This window comes from Mytilus trossulus, chromosome 6 (assembly GCF_036588685.1).
Source record: "Mytilus trossulus isolate FHL-02 chromosome 6, PNRI_Mtr1.1.1.hap1, whole genome shotgun sequence".
Taxonomy (NCBI): Eukaryota; Metazoa; Mollusca; class Bivalvia; order Mytilida; family Mytilidae; genus Mytilus; species Mytilus trossulus.
In genome coordinates, this window is record NC_086378.1 from 86,653,215 (window position 1) to 86,671,485 (window position 18,271).

At 31.9% G+C, this 18,271-nt stretch overlaps 1 protein-coding gene across 1 annotated transcript in view; it reads right to left on the reverse strand.

Annotated features, from left to right (window-relative positions):
• Window positions 1-18,271, reverse strand: part of LOC134723091 (E3 ubiquitin-protein ligase rnf213-alpha-like) — a 113,246-nt gene that overhangs the window by 1,186 nt on the left and 93,789 nt on the right. Inside the window, exons 68-78 of the mRNA XM_063586731.1 lie at window positions 8,224-8,324; window positions 7,952-8,009; window positions 7,074-7,258; window positions 6,511-6,652; window positions 5,995-6,078; window positions 5,383-5,575; window positions 4,578-4,797; window positions 3,811-3,885; window positions 3,127-3,321; window positions 1,378-1,467; window positions 931-1,130 (exon numbers count right to left, since the gene is read on the reverse strand). Coding sequence (XP_063442801.1) covers window positions 931-1,130; window positions 1,378-1,467; window positions 3,127-3,321; window positions 3,811-3,885; window positions 4,578-4,797; window positions 5,383-5,575; window positions 5,995-6,078; window positions 6,511-6,652; window positions 7,074-7,258; window positions 7,952-8,009; window positions 8,224-8,324 — 1,543 coding nt within the window. The remainder of the gene's footprint in view (window positions 1-930; window positions 1,131-1,377; window positions 1,468-3,126; window positions 3,322-3,810; window positions 3,886-4,577; window positions 4,798-5,382; window positions 5,576-5,994; window positions 6,079-6,510; window positions 6,653-7,073; window positions 7,259-7,951; window positions 8,010-8,223; window positions 8,325-18,271) is intronic.

The window sequence follows — 18,271 nt, forward strand, 5'->3', positions numbered from 1 at the left end:
TTAGTTATTGTCCCAAAATTGGAAAATCCCCCCTTTTTTAAGCATAAAAATTCATAACACCGAAATGTAAAATCTGAAATTTATAAAAATTGAAAGGGAGCTTACATCAATAGATATAAACAATTCACCAAAGTTTCATGGACATGGGTGAAAGCCTTTTAGAGTTATTGTCCGAAGTGTTAAAAATCCCCCTTTTTTTATGAATAAAGCCCCATAAATCCAAAACTTAAAATCTGAAATTAAAAAAAAACGAAAGGGAGCTTACATCAATAGGTATAAACAATTCACCAAAGTTTCATGGACATTGGCGAAAGCCTTTTTGAGTTATTGTCCGAAGTGTTGAAAATCCCCCCTTTTTTATGAATAAAGCCCCATAAATCCAAAACTTAAAATCTGAAATAAAAAAAAAACGAAAGGGAGCTTATGTCAATAGATATAAACAATTCACCTAAGTTTCATGGATATTGGTGAAAGTGTTATTGAGTTATTGTCGGAAGTGTGGATGACGGACGGACAGATGGATGGACGGACAGACGGACAATGGTATACCATAATACGTCCCGTCTCGGGCGTATAAAATGTAAAAATGGTCAATATCAACCTTAACCCATTTATCATGAATAACAACATTTGAAAATTTGAAATAAAAGCATTAGAGGAATTGTATTCAAATTATTGCACTGAAACAGCTAGCACATTTTTAAACCAAAAAATGTATAACTAGAAATTTTAATTAGTTTAACCTTGTAAATAATAGTTATGACTGTTTAGTATTGTCTAGAAAAAAGATGTACAATCCTACCAAGTACAAGTATAAAAGTTTTGGAATAACAGAGAGATGGACAAGAACCATTGCTATGTTTCCTGCAGGAATTGATAGTAGATATAACCCCTTTAATTATTTTACATCACATGTATTAATTCACTCACTTCATTTTAGACATGTCAAAGTAATCTTCATCCTCTGGGTTCTGTGGAACATCTATCTTTAGAACAATACATTCAAACAATAATTCCACCACTTCACTAATTTGTTCTACAGTAAGGCTCTTCAAAATTTCTTCTATTATCTTTGTCTGGTCTTCTGTCAGGGTTGTTCTGAAAGTCTCTCCTATACTTTCAAAAGCTTTCTGAAATAATACAGAACTCAACTGAATAAAATAATTGTTATTAATTGAAGGCAAGAAAAATTCTTTGAATAGCAGAAATTTGAAATAGTACTATGTTTATAATAGCAATATGGTTCAATAACATTTTAGAATTTTAAAGATATCTGGCCATACTCATTTTAAATTTAACCCTGACTTCCATATCTGGTTATCATTCTATAACTTGGTCTTACAGTTAAAATAAGCATTGATACAATAAACCAGTTACCTTTTCGTATTTAGATAGAGTCCTCGCTCTCTCTAGAGCAAATAAAATCCATAGAGACATGGTATGTTTACACTTGCTAGACTGCTTAGCCTGGAAATAATAACAATTAAAATATATAGCAGTAATTAAGAATAACGTACATGTAATAATTCAATACAAAATTTAAAAACAAAATAAGTAAAAGAACTGAGTTCCAATGTCCCCGTGTTGCACATATTTCATATTTTCCAAGGAGCATAACTCTATAATAATATCCTGTGAAGGCTAACAAGAGCGGATGGAAAGATACTCTGTATTTCTATGTCCCCAACAACGGGTTACGCAGGTGACAAAAACATCACACTCTAAATTAAAGCAAACCAACTTAGCAATCATAATTTATCACAGCAGAAAACTATAGTCTCTAAAGAGCATGTGTCGCTCACCTTGGTCTATGTGAATATTAAACAAAGGACACAGATTGATTCATGACAAAATTGTGTTTTGGTGACAGTGATGTGTTTGTAGATCTTACTTTACTGAACAATCTTGCTGCTTACAATTATCTTTATCTATAATGAAATTTGCCCAGAAGTGACAGTGGAAAATATTTTGTAAAAATTGTTAAAAATTTACAAATTTATGAAAATTGTTTAAAATTTACAAATTTATGAAAATTGTTTAAAATTGACTATAAAGAACAATAACGCCTTAATGGGTCAATTGACCACTTAGGTCAAGTTCACTAATTTGTTTCTTTTTATTTGCTGTTAGTTATTGCTATTAACAGTTTATTTCTATCTATAATAATATTAAAGATAATAACCAAAAGCTGCAAAATTTTCATAAAATTACCAATCCAGGGGCAGCAGCCCAACAACAAGTTGCCCAATTGGTCTTAAAATTTCAGGGCAAATAGATGTTGACCTAATGAACAATTTCATCCACAGCAGATTTTCTCTAAATGCTTTGGTTTCAGAGATATAAGCCAAAAACTCCATTTTACCTTATGTACTATTTTTAGCCATGGCGTCTATTTTGGTTCACAGGCAGGGTCTTGGGACACGTTTTTAAAACTAGATACCATAATTATGGTTGTTGACAAGTTTGGTTAAATTTGTTTTAGTAGCTTCAGAGGAGAAGATTTTTGTAAAAGATTACACAAAATTAATGAAAATTGTTAAAAGTTGACTATAAAGGGCAATTACTCTTTAAGGGGTCAATTGACCATTTTGATCATATTGATTTATTTGTAGATCTTACTTTGCTAAACATTATTGCTGTTTACAGTTTATCTCTATCTATAATAATATTCAAGATAATAATCAAAAGCGGCAAAATTTCCTTCAAATTATCAATTTAGGGCAGAAACCCAACAACGGATTCTTGGATTCATATTAAAATTTCAGGGCAGATAGATCTTGACCTGATAAACAAATTTACCCCCATGTCAGATTTGCTCTAAATGCTTTGTTTTCAGAGATATAAGTCAAAATCTACATTTTACCCCCATGTTCTTTTTTAAGCCATGGCTGCCATCTTGGTTGTTTGGCCGGGTCAGCTGACACATTTTTCAAACTAGATACCCCAATGATGATTGTGGCCAAGTTTGGTTTAATTTGTTCAAGTAGTTTCAGAGGAGAAGATTTTTGTAAAAGTTAAGGATGAACGGGCCAGCTGAGCTAAAAAAGGACAATAAATATTTTTGGAAATAAAAACGTATTATAAAATTGTTTTTTGTAACCAATTTAAAACTAGCAATTTAATTACCTTTGGACTTGGAAATGGGTTATCTATCTTGATGTTAGACATGAAGTCTGCCAGAGAGCTCTCAGGGTCTGATCCTACAGACTTGAGGAAACTAATGGCAATGTCTAATTTATCCAGACTCTCACATAATTCAGGGAATGATTTGGTACGTAACTCTCCACAAATCTGACTTTGTACTGCATGGTGTAATCTTTCCTGTTTTTATAAAGATAATGAAGTTCTTCTATGTTAGAATATAATGTAACAATTTTTTTAACACATGTGTTGAATTTTTTTAATATGTTTTAATGCTCAATGATCACATTAATGTTTGATCTTAGCAACTTGTACATAAGAAGATGAATAAAATTAAATTGCTTTTAGCTAATCATTGTGTTAAAAGACTCTGTTAGTTTGATTTTCTTTTGTTTGAGAAGCCAATGATTGGTGGTGGTCTGTCTTGTTATGTATAAAAGAGGGACGAAAGATACCAAAGGGACAGTCAAACTCATAAATCTAAAATAAACTAACAACTACAGGCTAAAATTGACAAAGACAAACAGACAAACAATAGTACACATGACACAACATATAACACTAAAGAATAAACAACATGAAACCCATGAAGCATAATGTAGCTTTCAAAAGTGTTTAAATCTTTATCAGCAAAAAAAAATGTTTAGAATAAAAACACAATGTACCAACCTGTGGAATCTTGTCACATAAGGTTTTGAAAACAATAGCATTGGTAGATTCAGATCTGTATATGATGGTTTCTATCTGAAAGTGGAAATTATTATCATATAGTAATTATACATCAGTCAGCCTTTTATAAAACAACCCTTTCTATACCACGGAAGAGGTTGTATAACACAAGTATGTATTGTCGTTTAGTGTAGTATTTTTGTGTCTATCATTGAATTAAGATATAATCTGTGTAACAAATTTACCATGATTGATTGGTATGTGCTTTATGCATCTTTAAATATGATGATCTAGTTCTTTTATAGCAAAAAATAAATGGAGAATGTGTCTATGGGTCACCGATGCCACTGCTGGTAAATATGCATGAGTCAACTTCCACATACAGATCCAGATTTCATGTAGTAAAGACGGTTTTGTGATTAAAAGAATTGTGTATAAGTTTCACAACACTTGGTTGAGGCAAACTTAAGTAAGAGAATGGAAAATTTCAGCAATTGTTATGTTTATAAAGGGGAATAACTCATGAACAGTAAAAATGATGACACCCTATTTTTGGAACTTGATATTTGTTTTGTGGTATTAAGCATTGTGTATAAGTTTTACTCAATGCCCCCTTCTGCTACGACGGGAGCTAAAAAAAATAATTTCTTCCATACAATAAATTAGGCAAATATTTCAAGTAAGGTCTATTCCTGAATTAAGTGAATGAAGTGGTGGAAAATAGTAAATCAGCTAGCTGTCACAAATTGTGGATTGTTAAAAATTACCTCTCCATATCCTTTTATAAAAGATTTTGAGAAGAGAAATCTATCCATTAATTGTCTCTCCAAGTTGGCATAGTTATATTCTATCTCAGTACCCTGGCCAACCTTAAAGGAATAGTTACAGTTAGCCAACACCATGGGTAACAGGTCCTTGTCTGGATGGTAACTGATTAAATGGGCTGAAGATATGTCTTTTACGTGAACTTTTGGAAGACTTTCTGCCCTACAATTTTAAATACTAATATATATATATATTGATACAATTTACATATATAAAGGAATACATTTATAGAGAAAATGCGGTATGATCTATAGGAAATAATGTTTTTCTCTCTTATCCTCTTGTCCTCTCATCTTACAATTTTTAGAAAGATAAAGAAAAATACTATTTCATTGTGCTAGGCAAACCCTGGAGTAGGTGTCAGATAGATCCTAAAAATGACCACATCACCAACTATAAAGTTCAGTAGTTCAAAGTGTGATGGAAATAATTTTGTTGGACAAAAAAATTCCGGTATACAAATTAAATCTAATATAGCCCACACTACTAGGTTAGGAGTATAATGATTATAAAATCAACTTTGATTTAACTTGCTACCTCAAAAAAACATTTACATGGGTGCAGAATACAACTGAAGATAACTCAAAGCATATTTTTTTCATTCGTATTAATGTATATCCCAATCTTTAATCATGTGATTTAAGACTCTTAATATCTGACAAGAAAAAGCTAACATTTCATTAAATTAGTAAAATATTAAAGTGACTTTATTTTCACTTATCAATAAGAAAGATACAATATACTTACTTCAATTTTCTCTGAGAACAATAACTTTGCAAAAACAAATCCTGCTTTTCTAACAGGAAAAACAACAAAACATAAGAACAAAGCCCTGCGTCCTGATATGTTGGAATCAAATAAGACACAGGTGTATCATCTGTGAACTTTGACCTACAGTAGGCCTTGTCAATCATCACTAAATTTCCATCAGCTGGACATGCTGCAACATAAGGTTTATATCTATCAATACAATATTTACATTACAAACTGGTGGCAGCTTTTGCAATTATAAAAAAACCCAACAAAGTCAACTTTGATATTAAGTTTTTTTTAACTTAAATGTGTGTTTGAAGTTGTATAATAGAATTTATATACTTATATGGATTTATTTTCTTTCAAAACAATGGGACTGTCTTTTGATGAAACAGTTCTGACCATACCAAGTTTTAATGTAAAGCAGATATCTCAATAATTCAGAGGCTATTATAGTTATAAAATTTGCAAATGTTTCTGTTAGAACAATACCACAGAATCAGCTTTACCACTTTTTTTTCTTCAAATAGTTAACATGGCACAAATGTAGTCTTTTGGTTAAAAAGAACTCACAATAGTATTGTAAAAAGACAGATCAGTACTTACAATAGGTCTCCAAAGATTCTTTGACACAATTCCAAGCTTCTGTGAAATCTTTCAACAAGAATTCAAATTCTTTCAGTTTTCTATCTACAAGGCAAAAAACAAAATGAATTGAAAAGTAAGGCACTGAATACGAATAGCATATATTTCAAGAAAAGATCTAACTTACAACTATACACCACATCTTCCTATATCTATATATTAAATGCATGAGGTTTCAGGTTATTTTTTGCAGGTTACATGTTAGCAATTTTGGTTGCAGTGTATATTGTGCATATCCGAAAGAGAGCAACAAGTAAGCTATTATTTTTTTTAATTATCAAATGGTCATTTTACTTTTCTTTTGTCCATGCCTATAACCCAATTAACAATGTTTTGAACTACAAATGTTCAATTCATGAGAGACGAATTTACATTTAAAATTAAATCAAGTAGAACTAGATTATCAGTTAAAGGAAAACAAAGGTTTATATATCAGAAGATAATGTTTCAATGATTTTTAGTATCATAACAACAAACCTTCATCCATTTTCTGTTTAACATCGGCAATGGTCAAGGTTGTAGCTTCTGCTCTGTCCAACTTTCTACCATATTTCTGTATCAACATTCTCTGTAGTTTTATTATACTTGGTATAAACCTTATTGCTCTAAGGTGATGTTCCTGCAAATGAAGATGTGAATTGTAACTTATATAGCCTTTGTTTACTATACAGTATATGTTTTGCTTATTTTTATCATCCAATTCATGTATCTATAAACAACAACTCTCCACAAAAGATCAAATGATATAGAATATAACAACCATAGATCACAGTACAGCCTTCAACATTGAGAAAAATCCATACCACAGTCAGCTATAAAAGGCCCAAAATGACAAATGTAAAACAAATCAAACCAGAAAACAAACAGCCTGATTTATGTACAAAATAATAAATGAAAAAATAAATATGATATACAGCAACAAACTACCACTAAATAACAGTCCCCTAACTTTGGACTGACACATTTGGAATGTTGCAGGACTTAATTAGTTAGATTTAGTTAGATTAAGCTATTAAAGTTTTAACATAATTCAACTTTACCTCTTTAAGGAATAGTTGAAGAACAGGTAGGTTTATTTTGACTGTATCCAGGTTCTGTCTAAGATGGTTAACAGAAATCAGTTCTCTATATCTCCACACTGCAGGTATGTCATGAAAGTTCACCATATCCTGACCCTCTGGGGCTATGTCTGTTTCATACAATATCTGTAGCAATGGATCAGCTCCTGAAACATTTCAAAGTAGATATTTATAGATTATATATGATCATCTCAACAAGATTTATTTTCTCACTTGGGCCAGTACGGCGAAAGCGAGAAAAGCAATCGATTTGGGATGACCAATGATAATCTGTTTATCACTTTTTTACCTATGACCACGTTGTCAATTTCATTAGTAACGCCACATGGGTCCTTAGTTTCTAGCGATAATTTACATCTCAAGCGAGTAGCATGATATGAAAAATTATCACAAAAACAAATCAAAGGAAAAATGCCCAAAATAGCGATAATGGAATATATTGCTAAGTCTGTTTTTTTATATAAAATTGCTAACATTATTTTTTTTTCCAGAATTTTAGTTTTTCAAAGTTACATTGTTGATAGTTTGATAGTTTATTAGAGAAAACTCAGCCGCAGAAGACTGCGTAACAGGAGCATATATATACAGGAGCATATTTATAGGAGCATATTTACAGGAGCATATTTATATACACAATATTAATTACAACATAGTTCATAATACAAACATTTCCTATTGTAATGTTCTCAACTTTTTTACATTCAATTAACTTGTTTAGATTCTGATTTTTACTGTTCTATCCATGAATTTCTCAGAATAAGTAGAAAATTTAAAATAAGGTTAAACTCACATTACTCTCATCCAGTCTAATAACATAAATAAAAGCATCAATTCCTTACCAAGTCTTTCATCATTCAGTATTCTTTGATTGCTTTCTCTTAAGATGTTCTCCATATCCTACAAAATGAGTTTTAAATATTGTATAATCACATCAGTTACTTATCTCTACTAAACAATATCTTGGTTAACATGTTCTTTAGTATTATCAAATAGTGGTTAAAAATTGAATCATTATTAGGAAAAAATTTCATATCAAGCTACTCATTGGTGAATTTTGTTTAGAAAATTAATTAATTTTAGTTTTATTGGATATATTCTTTTGCTATTTTACCTGTAAAACTGGTAATATAAACTTTCCAGCAAATAGCTCCTCCCATTCAGATCTGGATTCTTTACTAACCAATCCACAAATCTCTGGGGAATGATTGTCAGCTAAAACAAAAGGTTAATTTATGATATCTAGCAATAATTTAATTTTGGATGTAACATCTTCTGATTGGCTGACATTATTTTGTTATCAGCCCATTAGACACAATTTAGTCATGTGACTGTGAGGTCATCTGTGTTTTTCATGGTTTTCTACAGTTTAAAATGGAATTTAGAATTAAATTATAAGAAATGACTATAATATTTTTTTCTGTCTATTCTAAATAACATGGTGCACCAAATTTTTTATGTTATTTCTTCATAGACAGAAAAAATATTACAGTCATTCCTTAAATAGATTATTACAGTTTGAATATACATACTTTGAAAACAGTGAAACACCCACTTAATTTTGAACATGATCCAACTAATACAAATGCTGATCTCTTCACTAGACGAAATCCCGGATTTGAAGAGGTACGCAAATGTTATGTAAATGTTTTCAGAGACCGACATTTACATATATTTACAAACCGCTGCATTTAGTTTATCTTGTCTTTACATGCAGTAAATATCAGTATTTCTTGTACTATACCCTCCTATGGGCGGTTATGAGAGACCGCGGTTTATAAAATATATAAACACCTAATCAAACCATTTTGAAGTTTAGAATTTATATATATTTATGACCGTCGCAAAACTTTTTCAAACCTATGTATTTGTATACCTCTGCAAATGGAAATCTTTGTCATGTATTTTTCTATGATGTAAATTTATCCGCGAATGTGTTTCTTTGTCCAGGTAGCAAAGTATCATCATTCAAATGATTTTAATGGGGTTATAAAGTGTAAGGTGCATTTACATTTTCCTGGTATGTAAACCAATTCAAAACGAGAACTTTACAGAGGGGTGTAAAGCATCAATTCCTTTAATCTGCAGAGACCTGTCAAATGTATTGTAAAGAAATAATTTTGTTAGTCTTTATTGTCAACTGAAATGTATGTCAAATCATAACATATCAAAAGCCTTTGAACATATTCCGAAATGTATGGTAAATACATAGATTTGCAGACAATTTGTTGAACTGAGAAAGGTGGTCAAATGATAAAATCAATGACATGTGTAAATATATTGGGCATATGAAACTTTGAATACATATGCAAATAAATGATGAAGAAAGATATTTCAGACAGCTAGAAATGTATGTGTAAATATATTGGGCACATGTTACTTTGAATACATATGCAAAGAAATGATAAAGAAAGATATTTCAGACAGCTAGAAATGTATGGTAAATAGATATATTTGCTTTTAATTTGCTGATATATTTGAAAGATGCAGATTTCATTGACAAATCTTGCCATAGCTTTACTGGTCAAGCTATGATATGACAAATAAAGTTGATTTGGGATTGGTTTTGGCATATTGGTAATATCATTTATTATACATGTATTTTAACAATTTCGTTTTAATAATAATAAAAAAGTCGGATCTACATGATCGGTTCTTGATCTCTTCTCGAGCTCTGTTTGATGTACTGCGTAAATTTCTTAACCATCAAAATCTTGTAATTCGGTAAGTTAATTTGGATGGTTCATTCGCATAAAACGATCGTTTCCTTCGAGTATCGCTTTGAAACTTCTGGAATTGCACGAGTCATAATTCACTCTGTTTATAAAACTTATATATTTTTTTTAAAGAGACATATGATACAACAATATGTACTATATATGTTACTGCAGAGTATATATACTATATACATATTAAGCCTTAACAATACTAGATATACGGCCTCAGTATCAAATTTAAATCGGTACCATTCGGAAGGTTACCGATCGATTTATCAAGTTTTTATAAAAAGTCCAAGTTTCTGAAATAGAAATATTCCTTCATAATATTTGACACAAAACACATTGAGAGAATGTTTTTTAAGAATCGGCTAGTTTGCACAACTACTCAAACGTTAAATCTATTTACAAATTTTTCACTTTTGTAATATTTGTTTTCCTTATCCGTTAAGTCCAGTCACGAGATGTTGAACTCCGTGTGCTACATGAAGCTCTCTCTGCAAAATCAGTATTGTGTGTGAGGATGAACGTTAAACATTACAAACAAAGAACCAGCGAGTCACGTGTCATAATTGACACACAATTTACCAATGAAATCAAACAAAGTCGATAGATAATATCATTCCATCGACGAGATGTTGCCCTTCCTCCGATCAACGGGGTTTATCAGCAGTGAAATGTGACAATTATCACCTTTTACAGAAAGATCTGGCCCGAAAAGATCAATAAAAGATTACCGCTAGTATCAATATCCATCCATATAAGGCACAAACAATTATCATGTCTGTATGATTTATAACATTATACATTGTCCGAAAACAATGCTCCAGTTGTAATTTGATTGTTTGTTTTTAAATACGCAAAACTAAAATAAGTTATCGAACTATCCGTCATTCGATATTTCATTTATCTCCTATTCTATCCTAAAATTTTACAGCTTTCATATGTACTTTGACAGGAATTGTATTTTTTCTCTCATGATCAAATAAGTTTTTTTTTTTTTTTTTTTTTTTTGGCAATAATTACATTTAACATATACTTTGCACACTTTTTTAATTGAAATAACAAGAATTGATGTGACAAAGTCATTTTGTTTTAACATAATTCAAGAAGATTTTTAAACGACAAATACATATTATACAATTGCTCTTCAATCTTTTGACTCTCTCTGGCAAATTTCAAACAAAAAGAAAAGTTATAAAAACATTTTTTAGACTTGGATCATCATCTCAAAAACTTACGGGTCTACACAACATATACTATACACACAACACAAAAAAGCAAATGACAGTCACAATACAAGTACATGTAACTTACTCAAACAGAAGGTACACAGACCTATCTAATAATAAAACCATGGAAAACATTTCTTTAAAGGATAAAAGGCAATTGTATACCCTGTACAACAAGACGAATTCTAGACTTATAGTTTTAGAGGAAATGACAGTTATATGATTCGTGTTTGAACAATGGAATATCTTGCACTTCTTTCTTAAAAATATTTTACGCAAAGTCGTAAAATAACTACATGTATCATTTGTACTTTATCAGTGGAGTCGGAAACATGTATCATTGTACTTGCTTTCCATACAGGCGGGAAAAAGGAAAGAGGGGCAAAGTACACGAACTATCGTTATATTCAAATCACATTGATAAATGTTTAAAACTCTAAATAAGTCGAAATATTAAAGAATATTTTCCAATAAAAAGATAAACAAAAAAGTGACAAGCCTCTGTGTCTATGAATATATCAAGTAGATATGGGAAGATGTGGTGTGAGTGCCAATGAGACAACTCTCCATCCAAATAACAATTTAAAAAGTAAACAATTATAGGTTAAAGTACGGCCTTCAACACGGAGCCTTGGCTCACACCGAACAACAAGCTATAAAGGACCCCAAAATTACTAGTGTAAAACCATTAAAACGGGAAAACCAACGGTCTAATCTATATAAAAAAACGAGAAACGAGAAACCCGTATATATTAGGCAGTGGCTATTCGTCCGGCTAGCCGGACGAATAGACACTCCGTATATATTACATAAACAAACGACAACTACTGTACATCAGATTCCCGACTTAGGACAGGTGCAAATTTCTGATATTACAATCTTTAACGCGCATCATGCTTTGGTACCTGGTGGATAAAAAGCATTCGTCCCATTGGCTATCATACAACATCTTTTTTTTACATACAACTTCTCCGTTAACGATGTTGTAATACCTATTTAGGTTGGACTTCAATTTAAATATAAAAAAGAAGATGTGGTATGATTGCCAATGAGACAACTATCCACAAAAGACCAAAATGACACAAACACTAACAACTGTAGGTCACCGTACGACCTTCAACAATGAGCAAAGCCCATACCGCATAGCCTCAGTTATAAAAGGCCCCGATAAGACAATGTAAAACAATTCAAAAGAGAAAACTAACGGCCTTATTTAACAATGCACACAAGTTATGGACTAGTACTGGACCCGTATTAACTAGCATTGGGGATCGCATGTCATTGTCCAGATACATTTGTACTAGCAATAGCGGTTTTTTTTTATTGTAATTTTGTGTGTGTGGGGGATGTTTTTCTTTGTTCTTTTTTTTTGGGGGAGGGGGGGGGCTGTAAAATACTGCTTTCCTGTGATGCATCAACTTATTAGGGTCTAGTTTGTTATGACAAGTTGTGCGCTCGAAAAACTGCAGTTGCTATTTTCAACAACTAAGATAAATATTGGGATGCCCCTGACCACTATTACAATTTTTCAGTAAAAAAAAATGTTGACACACATCATATGCTATGAGAATTCAAAGACGATTCAAATAGATCAAATTAAAAAAATAACCGAGCGTTCCGAGAAGGATCAAAAGTAATATATATATGATAAAAGAGGGCTTAGAAAAGGAGGGAGGTGGGTGTTCTTTAATTCTTAATATTATTTACGCCATAGTTTTCTGTATTCTATACAAATTTTGCATGTTATTCTCTATTCTATATATTCTAGAGGCCCACTATTCTTTATACTTAAACTGTTAGCCTATCTTTTTCTCTTTCTATTCTTTATTTTTTTCATTTTTAATGCAGTTTTGTGTTCCCCTGCAAGTGGGCAATTTTTCTTCGTATTCCGAATAAAATTAACGGTACCAATTTTCTTGCACCAGATGCACATTTAGACAATACATGTCTTTTCAGTGATGGTTGTGGCCAAAATATTTGAAATCCAAAGATTATGTTAAAGATGAAGAGCTTTAATCCAAAAGGTCTAAAAAGTATAGCAAAATCCTTGAAAGGAATCAGAGCTTTGCACAACTGTGTACTAATATCAAGAAAAACGATACCGAATGGCATTTCTCCCGATTTCTAAATTTTTTAACACACTTTTACTTTTAATCGAGTTACATCGGAATGAAAAAGATATTCAAAATTGAGAATGGAAATGGGAAATGTGTCAAAGAGACAACAACCTGACCACAGAAAAACCAACAGCAGAAGGTCACCAACAGGTCTGCAATGTTGCGAGAAATTTCCGCACCCGGAGGCGTCCTTCAGTTGGCCCCAAAAAATACATGTATATACTAGTTCAGTGATAGAAAACGCCATACTAATTTCCAAATTGTACAAAAGAAACTTTAATTAAAATAATACACGACTAACAAAGTCTATTGTTGTAAACTACATGTATATAAAGCAATATATGGAATTGCGAAAATAAGGTCCACATTGGTCAATTTTCATTTGTTGTATATACTTATAATATAGAATAGAATAGAATAGAATATTTTTATTTACCAAATTAGGGCCCCAGGAGGGCATATAGCATACCGACAATAATATTATAAACAATAACATATGCAGAACACTGACAATAAAAGAGATGTAACAAGTGTTATAAAATTAATAGAATAAAAGCAGCAATGTATTATTATTATTATTGTTGACATCAGTGACTCAAGTGCACCCGGTAAGTGTATTTTCACTTTGAAAAGACAAACAAGAGGCATGAGTAGTTTGTGGGGAGAAAATATAAAGAAAATGCAAAAAAAAAACACAATTTAAGCACTTGCGAATTTAACTATGAGGTATACTGCAAATAACAAGTATTATCTCACAAAGGATATTTAATATGACTTATCTGCGGAAAGCACAAAGCGTCGGTGCTTAAAGGGAAGTCCCTACTTGTACTTAATGCAGATGAGTCAAAGTCCTAAATTTTCTAAAATATATTTTAAATGCATATTTTTAGTGTTATAGATTCTGGGTCCAGTCAGCAAGGATCATCAAGGGACGGTGCCAGAGAATTTGAAATTCTTCTTATGATCTGTGCAGGCTTAACAGGGTATCCAAATTCATATTAAAGAGTTATATTGAGATTAGATATTGCAGATTATATTGTCCTTCAATTCATAGTATCTTCTATATATTTATGAAATGCAAATAGTACATTGGGATCCTCATTATTCATTATCCAAATTAATTTGTTATTAATATTTAAATTTTGAAAGTTTGGACATGATTTAAATATATTTTGCATCAATTTCTCTCTTTTTAATAAATGCGTGTCACATTTAAATAAAAAATGAACTTCATCCTCAACCTCACCTGAGGTGCACCTGAGACAAATTCGGTTTTGTCGAAGAGTACCCTGGTATCTACCAGATTCAATTTGCAATTTGTGAGCAGATATTCTCAATCTAGTAATACAAGTTCCTTTTCTCAAAATGTCGCATTATTGACAAATAATTTTCAAAACCGAAGTTGCACTAGAATGTTACATAAGTTTGTAGTTTACCATCTTTATGTATATCTAGCTGTTGTTTCCACAATGCAGTATAGTATCCCTTAATAATCAGACCACAGTGTAGTTTAAATGTTGAATATTTTCAGGAATATGCTTTTCCATGCCTGACATGTTTTCCCTTAAAATACTATTGATCCATACCAAGATTTTTTTTTTAATTTTTCAATAGATGGCTTTGTTCTTATATACGGAGGAGAAAGACTAAAAACTAACGTAATATCCAGGATTGTATACTGAATCCATGCATCTAAGATGCATGCTTTTTGTATTAGTTGTTATTAGCTTTTAACCAATTGTCAGTAACTGCGAGTAGTCTAAGATCTGTACTTAAAGTATGTTGGTTGTTCGGATGTACATGTATAAGTTCCTTTGCATGTCCACTCTGTTTTTGTTAGATGTATTCTAGTTGTATCCATCTGATGAGTTAAGCCTTTTTAACTGATTTCTTGTTTATTCTGATGTTGTTAAATTACACCGCTGTCCCATGTTAAACTGGTCCGCCATTCCATCTTAAGCTTCGCAGCGTTAGTTAAGCGATAAGTGAACACAACAGGGATCCAGTTTATGCCCCAGGTTAGGGAAGGATTGCCTCCTATAATTGTGTTTAACCTCGACACATTCTGTATGTTCATGTCCCGAGTCAAGTAGCCTAAAATTCAGTTGGTTGTTATGTAATATATTTGATTTTCGTTCATTATTTTGGACATAAATTAGTTCGTAAGTTTTCTCGTTTGAATTGTTTTACATAAATTTTATGTCATTTCGGGGCTTTTTATAGCTGACTTTATGCGGTATATTCTTTGCTCATTGATGAAGGCAGTTCATTGACCTATTGATGTAAAGGAGTAGGTCCAGTAAGACCCTTTTTTGGCCCATAAATATTACAGTTTTACAAAATTGTTAAAATGTAAACTTTTAGTTATTTATTGGTCAGTAAAATGCTTCTGTTACATAAAAATGGGCTGTTTTTGACAATACAATGCACATATATCGGGTACTAGCACCATTAAGTCATAATAATTTACTGAGAACTTCACAATTCTAGCATTTTAGTTAAATTTTAGACGGTTTTCGTGTAAAACGAAAGTGGCCGCATTCGTGTTCATCCTTAATAATAATATTGAAATGGAAGTTGTATTTTATGATAATACACAACATATATAAAGGTTGAGGATGAACACGGATGCGGCCACTTTCATTTTTGAGATAAAAAAAAAAACATCTGAAAATGAAATTTTTCAGCATATTTGGTAGATTTTTCGTATTTCAGCTTGAATCGGTGCGTTTTTTTATGACTTAGTCAGTTAAAATCTTTCACTTAAACTAATTGATTTAAATAAAATAGACACTTAAGTGTTTAAAACGTGGTCAAACTGATCTTTCGTTCGATGAATCTGAAATTTGAGGCCAAAATCGGCCCTTACCGGACCAACTCAGGCCTTTCATTGTCACTTGGTCTCTTGTACGGAGTCGATCAAACCACATTCCCTTATTTATATATATATATATATATTCATTAAATAAAATAATAAAATAAGTAAAAAGTTAACAGTTAACAGTTACGCCTATATAAGATTCATGAGCCGTTGGAATGAAATTCTGTTTAACTGCTCAATCCAGCTTCTTCAACTGTTACTTTCTTTTACAACCACAAATTACAATCAAATTGTAAATGAAATATCATATATCATCAACAATAGTAACATTTCTCGTGACGATTTAGCAATAATTAAACGTCGGCTCGCAGATATTGAAAAAATTGAACTATCGAAACATAAAGAAAAACAAAAAAATAAATTTCAAAGAGATAAAATTCAAACTGTCAATTTAAATCAGCCTATGAATGATATTAATACAACAAACCATAAGACCCCTAGAAAAAGAAAATTTAAAAGACGGAAACAAAAACCTGAAAGCATTGTTGTAAATTTGTCATCTAAAGAACTTACACGTGCTGAGGAATCTCTTTTAAGTAAAGGTTTAAATTTCTGTCCCATCCCATCAACTGTAAATAACTTTCAGCTAGACGAAGACCTAGACCAATTCGCTAGACGTTTACGCTTGAAAGATTTTTTCTACAATAGGGGCAAGAAAAACCTTGAAGAAGCCGGATTAACAGATTCAGATACTGACACCAATGAAGAAGTCACGTCCATCCCAAAATTTAGGAAAAAAAGTTCATGGAAACCACCAAAGAGTAAAAATGATAACTTGGAGTCATTCATTAACTACGTGAGGTCTGATATAAAGTCCTGTATAACAAATACAAGAAATTATAATTTATCCAAGTCAGAAAGTATAGCTTTGAAAGCATTAAAAGATCAAGAGGATATTGTAATAAAACCTGCCGACAAAGGGGGTGCTGTGGTTGTCATGAATAAAACAGATTATATAGCAGAGGGGAATCGCCAACTTTCAAACTCTAATTTTTACAAACAATTAACCACAGATCCAACGCTTAATACTATTCGAAGGATCAACACCATCCTACAAGAGATGTTCGACAACAAGCATATAGACAATGATACCTTTGATTATCTCCGACCTCTTGAGAACGAAGCAAAGGCCGGACGATTCTATATGTTGCCTAAAATACATAAAACGGGCAATCCAGGTCGACCAATTGTATCAGCGAATAGTCATCCAACTGAAAAGATATCAGAATTTGTAGACCATCATCTAAGACCTCATGTGAAAGAACTACCATCATTCATTCAAGACACAACTGATTATCTAAAGAAAATGGAAAGCCTCAATCCTTTACCAAGCAATACTATACTTGCATCCATGGACGTGTCTTCTTTATATACCAACATTCCACAAGACGAAGGAATAGCAGCGTGTGAAGAGGCATGGAACACTCGTAGTGAAAAAAATCCTCCTACCGAGTGCCTTGTTACACTTCTCAAACTAGTACTGGAGAATAACAACTTCTCTTTCAATGAAAAACACTATCTCCAGATAGACGGTACTAGTATGGGCACAAAAATGGCACCGTCATATGCCAACATATTTATGGGCCAACTTGAAAAACGCCTCTTGGCTAGTGCTCCATATCAGCCCTTATCATGGTTCCGATTCATTGACGATATTGATTTCAAATGGACAGATTCACAAGAACATCTTAATGAATTTCTAGAACACTGTAACTCTTTCCACCATTCAATAAAATTTACATCTGAATTCTCTATGGAGAAAATTAACTTCCTCGATACTACGAGTTACATCAAGAACGGAACCATTATAACGGACCTTCATACCAAACAAACGGACAAACATCAATTCCTTTCTCCAAAAAGTTGCCATCCTAAACATTGCTCCCGTGGTATCCCATTCAGCCAGGCATTACGAATCAAGAGAATATGCTCAAATGAAAATACGAAAGATGCTAGACTTGGACAACTTCGTAAACATCTAGTTGTTCGAGGATACAATAACAACATCATTGATAGCGCTTTCGAAAGAGCAAACAAAACTAGTCGCCAAGAACTTCTTGAGTACAAAGATAAGAATAAAGCAGCTAACAGAACACCCCTTGTACTCACTTACCATCCTGATTTTAAAAATGTGTCATCCATTGTTCAGAAGCATTGGAAAATTATAGAAAATGATTTAAATCTAAAAAAAGTATTTTCATCACCACCAGTCATG